The following is a 12,445-nucleotide window of genomic DNA, read 5'->3' on the forward strand; positions in this document are numbered from 1 at the left end:
AATCTTTCTTTAGTACCTCATCAAGTTATAATATAGCAACCAACAATATATGTATTCTCGACCAGAACCAATCCCACATACATAATAAGTTATTTCAAAAAAATATTTTTAAATATAGTATCTATCGAATAATGCGAGAGCGATAGAAATGGAAATAAACATCTTCGACGTTTGCGATAGAACGCTCGATATTTGTCAGCAGTTGATGCCTTACCAATCCGTCCGTGTGTCACAACTAGCTACGTCCGAGAGTGGCACTTACGAAGACAAATCGCCGATGTTATTGGCGATACCTGAGTATTTAATTACGTCTCTCTCATTCCTTTTGTGCGAGTGCGAGACGTTTCGTTATTTCTTATTGTGGTCGGATGAAGATTTTATATATTGTTTATAATGTTGTTTTTGATACGTTGTTTGACCTTTAGGTGTTTGACACGTTTTTTTGGAGACATTTGCGAAATCTGTATTGTTTCTGTGCTACACAATTGATTATAGGTATTTGAACCTACCACATCCTTTAAGCTACAGTGTGTACTCGCACTTAATTATCCATTATGATTTATGAAGCATCATTTGAAAGAAAACTCTTGGCTTAGACCCGCGCAAAAGAAAGCAGTAATGCCAAAGGCCTGGCTGTAACCCTTGACTCAAAAAGTTTAGAGTTACTTAGCATGGAGCAACAACAAAAACCTTTGTCTATTTCAATCCCTCTAAAAATCATAATATCCGTGTCACTTTATGTTGACACTTTATGTCCTTATTCCAAAGACTTAAAGTCCAATAAAGGTCAGTTAATACTACATCCTCGGTCGATTACTCTGTTGATTGGCGTAGAGCGGCCAGTGTTCTAACATAGCCTAGAAATGGCTACACTGGCTATCTGAGCTCTTTGTCAACATATAGCTGGGTTATAAATATATACAACAGATTGGTAATCTGAGTAGCTCCTATTAACCTCAAGCTAACTGGCGTGCGATACGCATCAACTACTAAAGGTGAAATTCACATCCCACCTCTTATCCTTTAACTCTCATTATCATGCTAGCGATGGTGGCTGCGTTAAGGTGACAGTCCATTTCCAACCGCAGCTGCACTACTGTTCATTTTACTATGGAAATTGACAGTAACAGCGACGCGTTCAGTACCAGTAGTGCAGCTGCGGTCAGAAATGGAATGTTACCCTTAGACTTTCAATCCACGATGGGTTCGAATCCTAGGTCGTACTCATGAGTTTTTTGGAACTGGAAAACGCAAACTCTAGTAATTTCGCGTGGAAATTTAAATAATGGTGTTTTAGGGGAGAATTATTGATGTTTTCGTCTTCTTGACCGTTTATTCCTTAACTTAAATATCAATAGAATACGAGAATTCGCGGGTGACAAAATACCAACCAGACGTACTAAATATATGTACTTTTAGAGTTCCATTAAAAGAAAAATAGCATCCAGTGCATTAATGCATAAAATACTAAGCTACCTTTTCCCCATTATTCTCTCAGACTCTCACAAAATCAAAGCCCGCTATAGAACTAGTTGTTTAATTAAAACTAACTACCTTGCATAACTAAACCACCATTATAGCTCTAACTAACTAACTATACAGCGCCGAGATAGTTCACTACGAGCAACTTTTGACGAGAGCTCTGAATGTTTTGGCGTCTATTGAAATGCCGACTTAATTACGTTATGACGTTACTCAGTACAATGTTCGTGGCTTTTAGGACCTTCCGTACTTATATGTGTAAAAGGAAATGCCGGGACTTATTTTCGTAAAGGTAATATCTCACAGTTGCTCATAGCACCTAGTGCGTTTTGGACTTGAAATCAAGAGAATAGTCCACTGACGTAATATCGTATATTGATTAAATTGTTCCTGACTTTTAGGACCCTCTTGCTTGAGAACATGTATAGAGTGTAGTTTCAAAAAGTCGTAACTTACTGGCATATTCAAGGGTTTTTACGACATTCTGCATGTATATTGGCAATGAGAATATAGGCATCAATGCGAGTCTAGTCTATTAGTCTATCTTCAAATGAGGTTCTGTGCTAGGATTTGGCGTTAATAGGCTAAATCTTTATTTATGAAGATGTAGTATGATTTGATTGTAGCAATAGAGGTAATCTGTAGTGAGTAGGGGTGAGGTATACTACACACACTAGCACACTACATGGAAAGTATGGAAACCCTGCCAGGATCAGTCTGGCAGGGTCGCCATGTAAGGTGTGGAGTCAATGATACAATACAACAGTTGGCGTCTAAATACGAATATATTCTGTTAAAATAACGCGTACGTGCTATTATATACTACATTTACGTGTGTGTGGGGGTGAGGTATAGTACACACACTACAAATCTCATCTGATCTTTAGGCCACGCATTCAGACATCTGATACTTGAGATGCGGCATACATTGATTGTGCATTAACATTTTTCAATGCATATTAAGGGACTTCAGGCACACACATTGTTTAGGCACTGAAAAGAACTCTAAGCACAAAAAATATAAATATGCTCGGTAAATGTGATTTAGCTTGGAAAAATGTGCCGTTTTCAACCAAAAGATACCACATCGTCGGTTGTCAATAAGGTTGATATCAATCTGAAGCTATAAGGAAATAGCGCCTTATTGACAACCGACAATAAGTACCTACCCTTTTGGTTGAGAATGGCACAAATTTAGCGAAGAAAATTATGGCGGCATGCACTACGACATATTTACAATGTTTGTTAGATATAACAAATAACACTGCACATAAATGCCGCTATTCGTGGTTTGTTTAGTATTATCGTGACATCGCTGGTTTTTTTGGGTCATACACATTTTATTGGCTGTTCTCGTAGCGGCCATATCGCGATCGCCTCTCAAATTTTACTATTCGAATTGAAGAATGGGATGTCACGACCTGTCATTAGAATACGTCGAATACGGCTACGGCCTAAAGATTCGACATGGCTTACCCATCAGCGAGTGTAAAATCAAAAGTGATCCATCTTCGTTTTGCATGTTATGCCATCCATTTGATTGACAGCCATTCAGGGCTTACATACACACCTCTAAACCCCTGTAAAATACGTCAAGCTAGGGTTGTCAAATTAATAAACCTCGTAACGACGATACAACAATTTTAATTTAAACCTTTTTGTATAGTAAATTACGATGTATGAAAACGATGTATCCGTTTGTATGAGAACGCAATGAAGCAAAAGTAATGCTACTTACTTTATTTTATATATGAAAGTTCTAATTAGATTGAAATGGAGATTGTATTGCACATTGGGCCTTACACAATCCACGAAAAAATAAATTGTCCCAATTGGCAACCCTAGCCACCGCGTGTAATCATATAAACTAGACTGACACGCTCTTTTAAGAGTCTCCCCAGATATATCTACGCACATTCGGCAAGAGCCGATAGGACTAAGCTTTATGTCCGCGCAATAAGAGCGAAAAAGCCGTCGACATATGTGGAGGAACCCTAAGATAAGCCGCTGTAAACCGCGTAAAGATTTATCACAGCCACTCTTAAATAAAGTCCCATCTGGCTAAGACGTTCACAGTGAGATGGGACCTTGTCGTACAAAGTTTGCGTGTTACATCCAAAAGCCTCTGAGACTTTACTTGCGACGTTTGTCGTGGGCATGCCGCGAATTTTAAAAAGTTGTAGCACTCGTGATGTGAATCGTCATAAACAATTGACCTTTTTAGTAGGTCCAACTTGAAACATAATAAAAAACACAAAATGTATAGTTTTCCTGTAAATATTTACATTCATAAAACTTAGCAACCTCTAGCAAAAATGTTAATATGACGGATATAATCGATTACCAGCGGTTTGTTAGATTTGATAAACGTTTGTAAGGCCATTAATAAATATCACTGTTTTTCTACTCGTAAACCTTATTACAGTGACATAAGGTCTAACAATGGTAAGGTAATTGTTGCTAATTGAATACATGAAGTACTCACCGGTACAACGTCCCCGAATGTATTTTCTTTACGCCGTCCATTGCGCTGCTATCATGTCTGTCCAGCCTTCCCTAGTGTCTCTGTCGACTTAACGCCATCACTGTTCGAAGATTGACCTACAAAAGTACCTGGAACAAGACATTACAATGCTAATTTAAAAAAAAATGTTGTAGTACGATTCGAACTTGCTATTTTGTTTACACCAGGTGGCAAACATACGGGTGATGCAAAGCGGTCATCTCATCTATAGACCTGTAACCCAAGAATAAATTAGGCTATAGCAGATATAAAATTGATAGTACGGCGAACTTATTAATTTTTGACCTACCACAATAATTTATCGACTATCGTCTTATTCTCCTCCCTAATAGCACATGTACTCCACCTACACTATGTCGTGCGCGTTATAGACTACCTGTCTTCTTCTAACTAATACAGTCTAATATTGCTGGCTCACGCCGGCTAGTACTCTTTCCGAGTGATAATAAACTCCTGCGAAAAAACTCAAACACTTCTTCTTTTCTCTCTTTTCACTGGTCACTGCCAGTCAAGTGAGTGTCTTATTTCCGTAAAATTGACTTGTAGCATCTTCTCTGTCAATATCGGACCACAATATTCTAACAGATGGCGTTAGCATTTTCTACATCGCGCTTACAGAGTTCCCAATAACAGTTTTACTATAAATACAACTCCCAACCAACTCCCATTGGACTAAGTCCCCAGATACAGCACCCACCTGGAATGAGAGTCAAACGCACGCCAGCACTTACGTAAAGATTTACAGATACTACAGTTAGATACGAGGAAAACGAACTACGAAATTTGATAACCCAGACATAAACGTGACCATGCAACCCCGTTAATCTGATAAACACAATTTTACAAGCCTGTAAAAAAGTAAAAGCGAGTAACGTCTCAAGAAATTGAAAAAAAAGAAATCTTACATTAAAAGAAATGTTAAAATACCTATTGTTTGTCTTAAAAACAATGATCGTCGCGTTCGCACCGACTATGAATATGATAATCACTATAACCAGGTTAATTGCAATGGCAATTAGTTGGGATGTCGCTCCATTCCCTAACAAGTCGAATACGAAGAATAACCAGTATAACGTGCTCGCCGATCAGTGGCAAAGAGGGCAAAATCCCCTGGCCCGAGGGGCCCCAATTTAGCTGTGCCCCGTGGCCCCAAATTGAGAGGCCGTGAGCACAGACCCCCATTACCCCATTCGAGTATTAGACACGAGCCTTGGTGTAGTTACGTCTCTGATTATGCATACGGATATATTTCTTGAGTTACACTGGATGAGTGAATGTTGGAATCAAAGCTTGGCAAGTAAACAGTGTAATATATCGCCTGGAGAATTATGGATGCTGCATAATTGTTGGAAAAAGGGACATCTTTTAATTCTGTTTACAGTTTGCAGATACAACATTTCGTTATTAATTATTATGTATGGACAAGGGGCTCCGTAAGATTTTTCCGTGTTTCTTTTGGGTGTAAGACCTCTCTGTCGTCCTGGTTCTTATGACCTGACTTCAAGAAGCAAAAGTATATTACTTGTAAGCCCTTACTTGCCTTTTTCGTGAATAGTCAATGCCAAATGTCAGGCAATGAGACATGCCCATTAGGTTGGTCAAATAGACTCCACACAATTGCAAACAAGTACTCGCAGCACCAAAATACTGAGGCATCTACATTGTTGTTTATTCTATACAAGGTAAATGATCAATTGTGTTGGCATTTATGAATAGGGGCCCTGAGGTTGCATGCAAATCAATAACACATTGTGTATACAAATTCATAGGGTTTTGTGTAGGTTTGAGACATGTTTAGATTCCTAGGGTTATTCCCACTAGTTACCACCAAGTTGTTACCAGTGATAACTACTGGGAATTTTTTTCCCACCTTTTACCACTGGTAACTACTGGGAAAAATAATTCCCAGTAGTTACCACCAAAATTTTCTTAGAGTCAAATACTAATAAAAAACAGTATAAATAGTATAATATAAATATTTTTCCCAGTAGTTACCAGTGGTAAAAGGTGGGAAAAAAAATCCCAGTAGTTACCACTGGTAACAACTTGGTGGTAACTAGTGGGAATAACCCGATTCCTAGCATAATCAGAAGTACTGAGCTTGTCCCTAAATAATTGTGATGTACAAAAGGTACCACATTGTTGTTTGTCAATAGGGCAGGTTTCTAGCTGTATCTCTAATATCTTTACAGTACATATGGGGCTACTTTTCCGCACTGGTGCGTAAAATAGCACTTTTCGTGTGTATGTCAAAACTTTAAAGTGCCATATGTACTGTAAAACGTTGTTCGATACACGTGCGAATAGGTAATTCGCAACTCGTGTCGATTTAAAACACTCCCTTCGGTCGTGTTTTAATTTATCGCCACTCGTTTCGAATGTCCTCTTTTTCGCACTTGTATCGAAAATAACTATACCAGCAGCCCATTATTATCCCTTCAGGAGTCTTACATCGTTTTAGTATTGTTGGAATTATAATTTTCTGTCAATAATTTCCATGTCCCACAATGGGGAGTTTTCACACAAATAAGTGGTGTATGTGTGTGTGTGTGTTTTTAACCAGTTAAATGAATGCCCGGATAACAATACTCAAGCGAATGTTATTTTGTGGTAATTGAGGTTAACTTATTTACCATTCTGCTATGTTACACCAAGAAAGTCTATGTATATCTATTCTAGTCATTTTTAGTTGTTTCTGATTTACAAGACTTATAATAAAAAGAAATTATGTTTCTGCTTATGTAATTATGTTTGTGTAGTGTGGAAGCGGATCTGCGTCAGCTTCAAGTCGATAATTGGCAGGAAACGGCGCAGGATCGGGAAAAGTGGTGTGCTCTCGTTTCGGAGGCCAAGATCCTCTTTGGGTCGCTGAGCCATAATAGTTATGTTTCTGCTTTTGAATTATTTTAAAAACAGCAAAACCACATCACTATCGCTCTTCCTCGTACTGTAGTTGTAACAAATTATTTTGATGTTTTTTAAAGTAGCCGATTTGACAGATTAGTGAACTAGCAAAATTACAATCAGTATAGACAATTATAGTTCGTTTCTTTTAGCATTAGAAAGAACTTGAAAGAAGGTAAGCGATTGTGACATGTCTTTTAATTGAAAAACACTTTTTAAAAATCAATAACTATTACTTAGGAAAGCAGAAGACTATAAAAGATCGTTAGATTCATAATTGTTACATATTTACCGTAACTTATTTTTAAAATGTGTTTTTCAATTAAAAGACACATCAAGATTGTTTACCAAATTACTAATGCTAAAAAAAACGAAGTATAATTCGTTCAGTATTTTTGCAAATTCTGTGTTAAATAAAATAACTATTCATGGTTAATTTCCTGACCAATGACCATAATTTGTGTAATGGAGCAAGCAAACCCTTTAAATTAGAGAATTGGCATTTATATCAATACATTTGAAATCATATTTTTTGATACAGGTCCATTCTTGATTTAAACATACAAACTAGGGCAAAAATATTAGTGATAAAATATCCTGGAATTCTAATTAGAGTTGGTCATTTATTAAATTACTAAAATACTTAATAGCATTCAATACGGTTGATAAAAACAGGCAAACAGATATATAAATAAATACATACTGTAATAATAACACTTACAGCACTTAGATTGGATGATTATATCTATTTGGTTTTGGTTATGCCATTTATTGTTATAAATATGTATATATGATTGAGGGCAACTATTGCATACATAGTCATATACCGGTATTACAGTTAGTTTTAGCAACATAGTCTTGTAAAGAATCAATAGGACGCAAAATTAAAAGTAGACACTACTACACTATTTAAAACTACTGACACACGACATACTTAGCAATTTACACAAATTTCTGAATGAATACTTCGTCAAATTGCAGTGTTACACAAGCATACTGAGGAAAAATGCGCGAAAACCTGATGCTATAGAAAATCTATCCGCTTATTCAGAAAACGTGACTTGAGTATCACGTAGCAGGTAGACCTATACTACAGCGGTTCATTGATACGTATTATAGTAAGGCTTAACGTTGAAAATGTAACTCTAAGCACAAAACAGCCAACCCAACATGTTCTAGCGCTTCGCACGCTACTACAGGGTATCAAAATGTAAATACAAATGCAGGAATACTCACCGAAAAATGGCCACAAACGACAATATCTCACAAACTTAAACGATCAACTCATAGCGCTTTCAGATAAATGGAACGTGAGATAGTTTTTTACACCGACAATTTCCCGTACAAATGCACTTTCCAACAGCTTTTACTATTACGGCCTACTATCGCAAGTAGTACAAACAGTACGAAAAATACTTAACGTCTGACGTACTTTGCGCGAGGGAGCGGTCGGAATGTAATCAGTGGAGATTAACGAATAAGCCACCTAATTACACCTTTACACACGAACACAATCGAAGAATTTAATATATTCACTAAATGTATTCCGCATATATGGATTTTATCACAAAACACCATGAAATAATTATTTTAGGCGTCAACGAAGCGATATCCGTCCGTCCCTCCTCCCTTCACCGTACATCATAGACAATCTGCTACGTCGATCATAGATAACGTAGAATGTACATGCTAATTTCTTATATGGCAATATTGAAGATCATGGCGTATACTTGGTCAACCAGATCTTGACAGTAGAAAAAGGCGGCAAATTTGAAAAATGTAGGCGCGAAGGGATATCGTCCCATAGAAAATTTAAATTTGCGTAGTTAAAAAAGGCCATGCGGCTTACTATTGTTGTCTCAACTAGGCTCCCAAGACAATCTCTTGTTAAATAAAGATAAAAGATTAATGACAGCACATAGTGTTCTCATAATTAAATTTAAATAAATGATGTCAAGGATTAAAAAAATATCCCTGAGGATAATGTGCATGTAGCCTTATCTTGGAGGATACAACTAAACGGAGTAGCCATTAACAGGCTTTCCCCTCTGTCGAAAATAGGCGGCCAACGGTCATACACAATGTATGGACTGACGTTTATCTGACATGGCTATTTTTACGTTACGCATACATTTGACGTTCCCCTCCCCCCGCAAAAATCGGCAGACGGTTTTGTACAGAAAATTACAGACATGGCGTCTCCGTTTGATTATATCCTCCAAGAGCCTTATTTATTGTCACAATATTAGAAGTTACAGTCAATATTATCGAGTATTTCATTTTTTAGATATCGCTGCGACAAGATGCATTATATTGCCGCCGGTACCGTTTGATAATATTATAAAATGTAATAATTATTATGCCGGCTACACACGTAACTATAAATCGTAGCGATTAAACTGTGCAGTCCGACTGTGCAGATAAATCGAACGTTCCTAGTGCCTCCACAGAGCGCCTACCGCGAACCACGTTCGACGTGTTGCCTCTCTGTCGCACTTGTAAATTCGTACGTAAGTGTGACAGGGAGGTAACACTTCGAACGTGGTTCGCGGTAGGCCCTCTGTCCACACGCCTCCGATATCGGCGTCGATCGTCAGTTCTCCGCAGAAGCTCACGCAAGAAACATGTTATCCATGTCATCAAAGTTAATATGGTAGTTAAGTTTTCTTAAATTTTCTAATGTTCCGCGCAACTTTCTTATTTTTTTCTGTCATAAGAAACTTCTCCTGACAATAACTAACATATAGACAGTCAAGCAAATCTTGTCAGTAGAAAAAGGCGCGAAATTCAAATTTTCTATGAGACGAAGTCCCTTCGCGCCTACATTTTTTCAAATTTACCGCCTTTTTCTACTGACAAGATCTGCTTGATCAATTTTAAGACAAAAAGAATTAGCGAAATTGGTCCAGCCGTTCACGCGTGATGCCGTGACCAAGAGAAATATGGATTCATTTTTATATTTTTCATTACATTTTTCATTATTTACTTGAGGAACGAACGTGCGCACACAAGCAAGCTACGTGAAGTACTGCCGAAATGACCGATCGCCATCCACACGCAACGATAAAACTGTGCAAACGGATCGACAACGATTTTTCTAATATAATTTGCAACTGCCACCGATCAACGATAATCGACAACGATTTGTCATACACACGGCAGATTAAACTGCACAAATCGGACTGCACAGTTTAATCGCTACGATTTATCGTTACGTGTGTAGCCAGCATTAAAGGTTTAGAATTTTCAATCTGTTTGTGGTTTATTAACTTGCTTTGTATAACTTTTATTAAAAATGGTATAACACACTCGAGATACACCTATTATAATATTTTACTTCATTTACATTTATAATGATATACACCAAACCAAATCTACAAAAAACTTGAAGAGTTAGTTAATAATAATATTAAAATTAGATTTCTGAACACCGTTTTATAAAAAAATCGTGGCACTCTGACAGGTACTACAAAAAATAGTACAAAAACTCACATTCCGTTATTCAAGTATAGTGAGTATCTAGCTTTACAATCTTTTTCTTGGTCTACACGACACTAGCGCCAAACATTTGTGAATCGCTGAGCAATCTTGAACATTTTTTGTTGTTTTGTGAAGGAAAATTGTCTCAAGTATCCATGTGTGCACATATGTGTTATGTTGTGTGTGCGTGGTGATTTGTGTTAAATGCTGATAGAAAGAAATTAAAAATCAGGTATATTTTAACAATGAAACTTTCATAAATGAGAAGAAACGCAGTGTTTGGTGTTATCAAGTGCTAGTGAATCCGTCGGGAGGCGGTAATCGTGTACGTTTATTCGCTATTTGTGGATTCTGGATCTCGTCGACTCGATGTACCATAAACAAAAATGTCAGCGATCCTGATTTTTTGTTTCTTGCTGCATACCCGTCGTTATACCTTAATTAGATCACACGAATGATATAAAATAATGTTAGACGCTTTCTCCGGAGGTGTCGATTCGTCGAGACGGCGTACCTGAGGCAATAAATCGGCCATAATAAACGTGCGTTTGGTGTGCTTGCGACAGTCTACACCCGATCTCATTGTTTATGTATGGAGTTTAAACGAGGAATTTTTATGGGATATTGCGGTGTATTCCCGTTTTAATTGAATATCTGGATAAAATCAGAGGTGGTTGTGTTGATACGGCGCGGGTCGTGGCACGGCGGCCAGCGTCGTTCCGTCCGTCAAGGTTTTTACATATCTCTATTTATAATAATCTCTGGATCGTTTGGTGCATAATGAAATTCTCGTAATGAAGTGCCGTTCCGTGGATTGGCGGGCCATGTGCCAATAACGGCACCGTGACGAAAGGCGTCGTCGTAACGTATGTATACAAACGCGTTTTGACGCTGTTTACTCATTCACAACCATCATATGGCTAAGATTCTACCTTGATATCTCCTTAGGAGTGCTCTCTGAGCCAAACAAACACACATTCAACTCATGAAAGGACAAAATCTATCCTGATCATGTACCTTTAGTAATTCTACTAATTCTTCTATGATGGCATGAAAGATGCTGATAATTTTATAATGATATACACCAAACCAAATTTTCAACATAACTCTTTCCTCCTTCTTTTTGTGACAATCCAACATCATAACACATCTTAAAATAAATGAATGTGTTGTTTGTAAAAGATATGCTTTGAAACTTGATCGAGAACCTATTAAAACCTGATCGTTGACAGAATATAGACAACATAATCCCCTGTTTTAATGAGCAAATTGCTACCCCAAGAGTTTAAATATATTTCTGGTAAAATATATTTTTATGAGTCATTGACATAAAATTATTGCTAAATTTTTTACTATCATTCACTAATCACATACCTACCTATATAAAATGTATGTCATTTTTTTTAAGGAGCAAAGTAAAATCTAATTAATACATTTCTATGTTGTATTCAAGATAACATGGGAATGGTAAACAACACAAAATCAGTAGTAGATATCAGCCTTATCACAAAAATGAGTATCAACTGCATTTCAATGTACATGTAATTACTTTTGGCATAATATCAATATCATTGATATAATATATCATTGTGTTGCATCAAAAGATAAATAAACAACACATGACTTGATTTTACTTAAGGCTGGATTAAGATATTGATAAATTTGCTACTAAACGCAAGTAACTTGTTTAGCACTAATCAATGTGTAAAACAGACCGAATACAAAAAAAAAGACTGATTGCCAGTATGATTGAACCTGGAGTTAAACGTGTTCAGTGCAGCATGGGGCCCGTTCAACCCCATATATTGTGTAAGATGAAATTTACGAGCAAATGGTCTGATGAAATTACAATGTCAAATATTGAATTCATGTTAAACACTATTATTTAAAAGTCAGAATATAACCCCTACCTCATATCGTGATTATGAAGATCCACAATGGCATAAACTGTTTGATCATAATCATACATCGGGCTTTTCAGTGCGGGAATGTTTTACACTAACCAAATAACAGGTAAAAACTGTAAAAAACGATACTAATTTAACATTTCTAAGC

At 37.0% G+C, this 12,445-nt stretch overlaps 2 protein-coding genes across 2 annotated transcripts in view; one reads left to right on the top strand and one right to left on the bottom strand.

Moving 5' to 3' along the window:
• Positions 1 to 8,566, bottom strand: part of LOC134658324 (catenin delta-2) — a 72,880-nt gene extending 64,314 nt beyond the window's left edge. Inside the window, exons 1-2 of the mRNA XM_063513954.1 lie at positions 8,147 to 8,566; positions 3,968 to 4,095 (exon numbers count right to left, since the gene is read on the bottom strand). Coding sequence (XP_063370024.1) covers positions 3,968 to 4,008 — 41 coding nt within the window. The 5' untranslated portion in view covers positions 4,009 to 4,095; positions 8,147 to 8,566. The remainder of the gene's footprint in view (positions 1 to 3,967; positions 4,096 to 8,146) is intronic.
• A 1,851-nt stretch (positions 8,567 to 10,417) lies between these two features.
• The window catches only part of LOC134658319 (collagen alpha-5(IV) chain-like), a 34,781-nt gene continuing 32,753 nt past the window's right edge, over positions 10,418 to 12,445 (top strand). The window contains exon 1 of the mRNA XM_063513950.1: positions 10,418 to 10,715. The gene's annotated coding sequence lies outside the window, so the exon portion shown is untranslated. The remainder of the gene's footprint in view (positions 10,716 to 12,445) is intronic.

The sequence above is a fragment of the Cydia amplana genome, chromosome 22 (genome assembly GCF_948474715.1).
Source record: "Cydia amplana chromosome 22, ilCydAmpl1.1, whole genome shotgun sequence".
NCBI lineage: Eukaryota > Metazoa > Arthropoda > Insecta > Lepidoptera > Tortricidae > Cydia > Cydia amplana.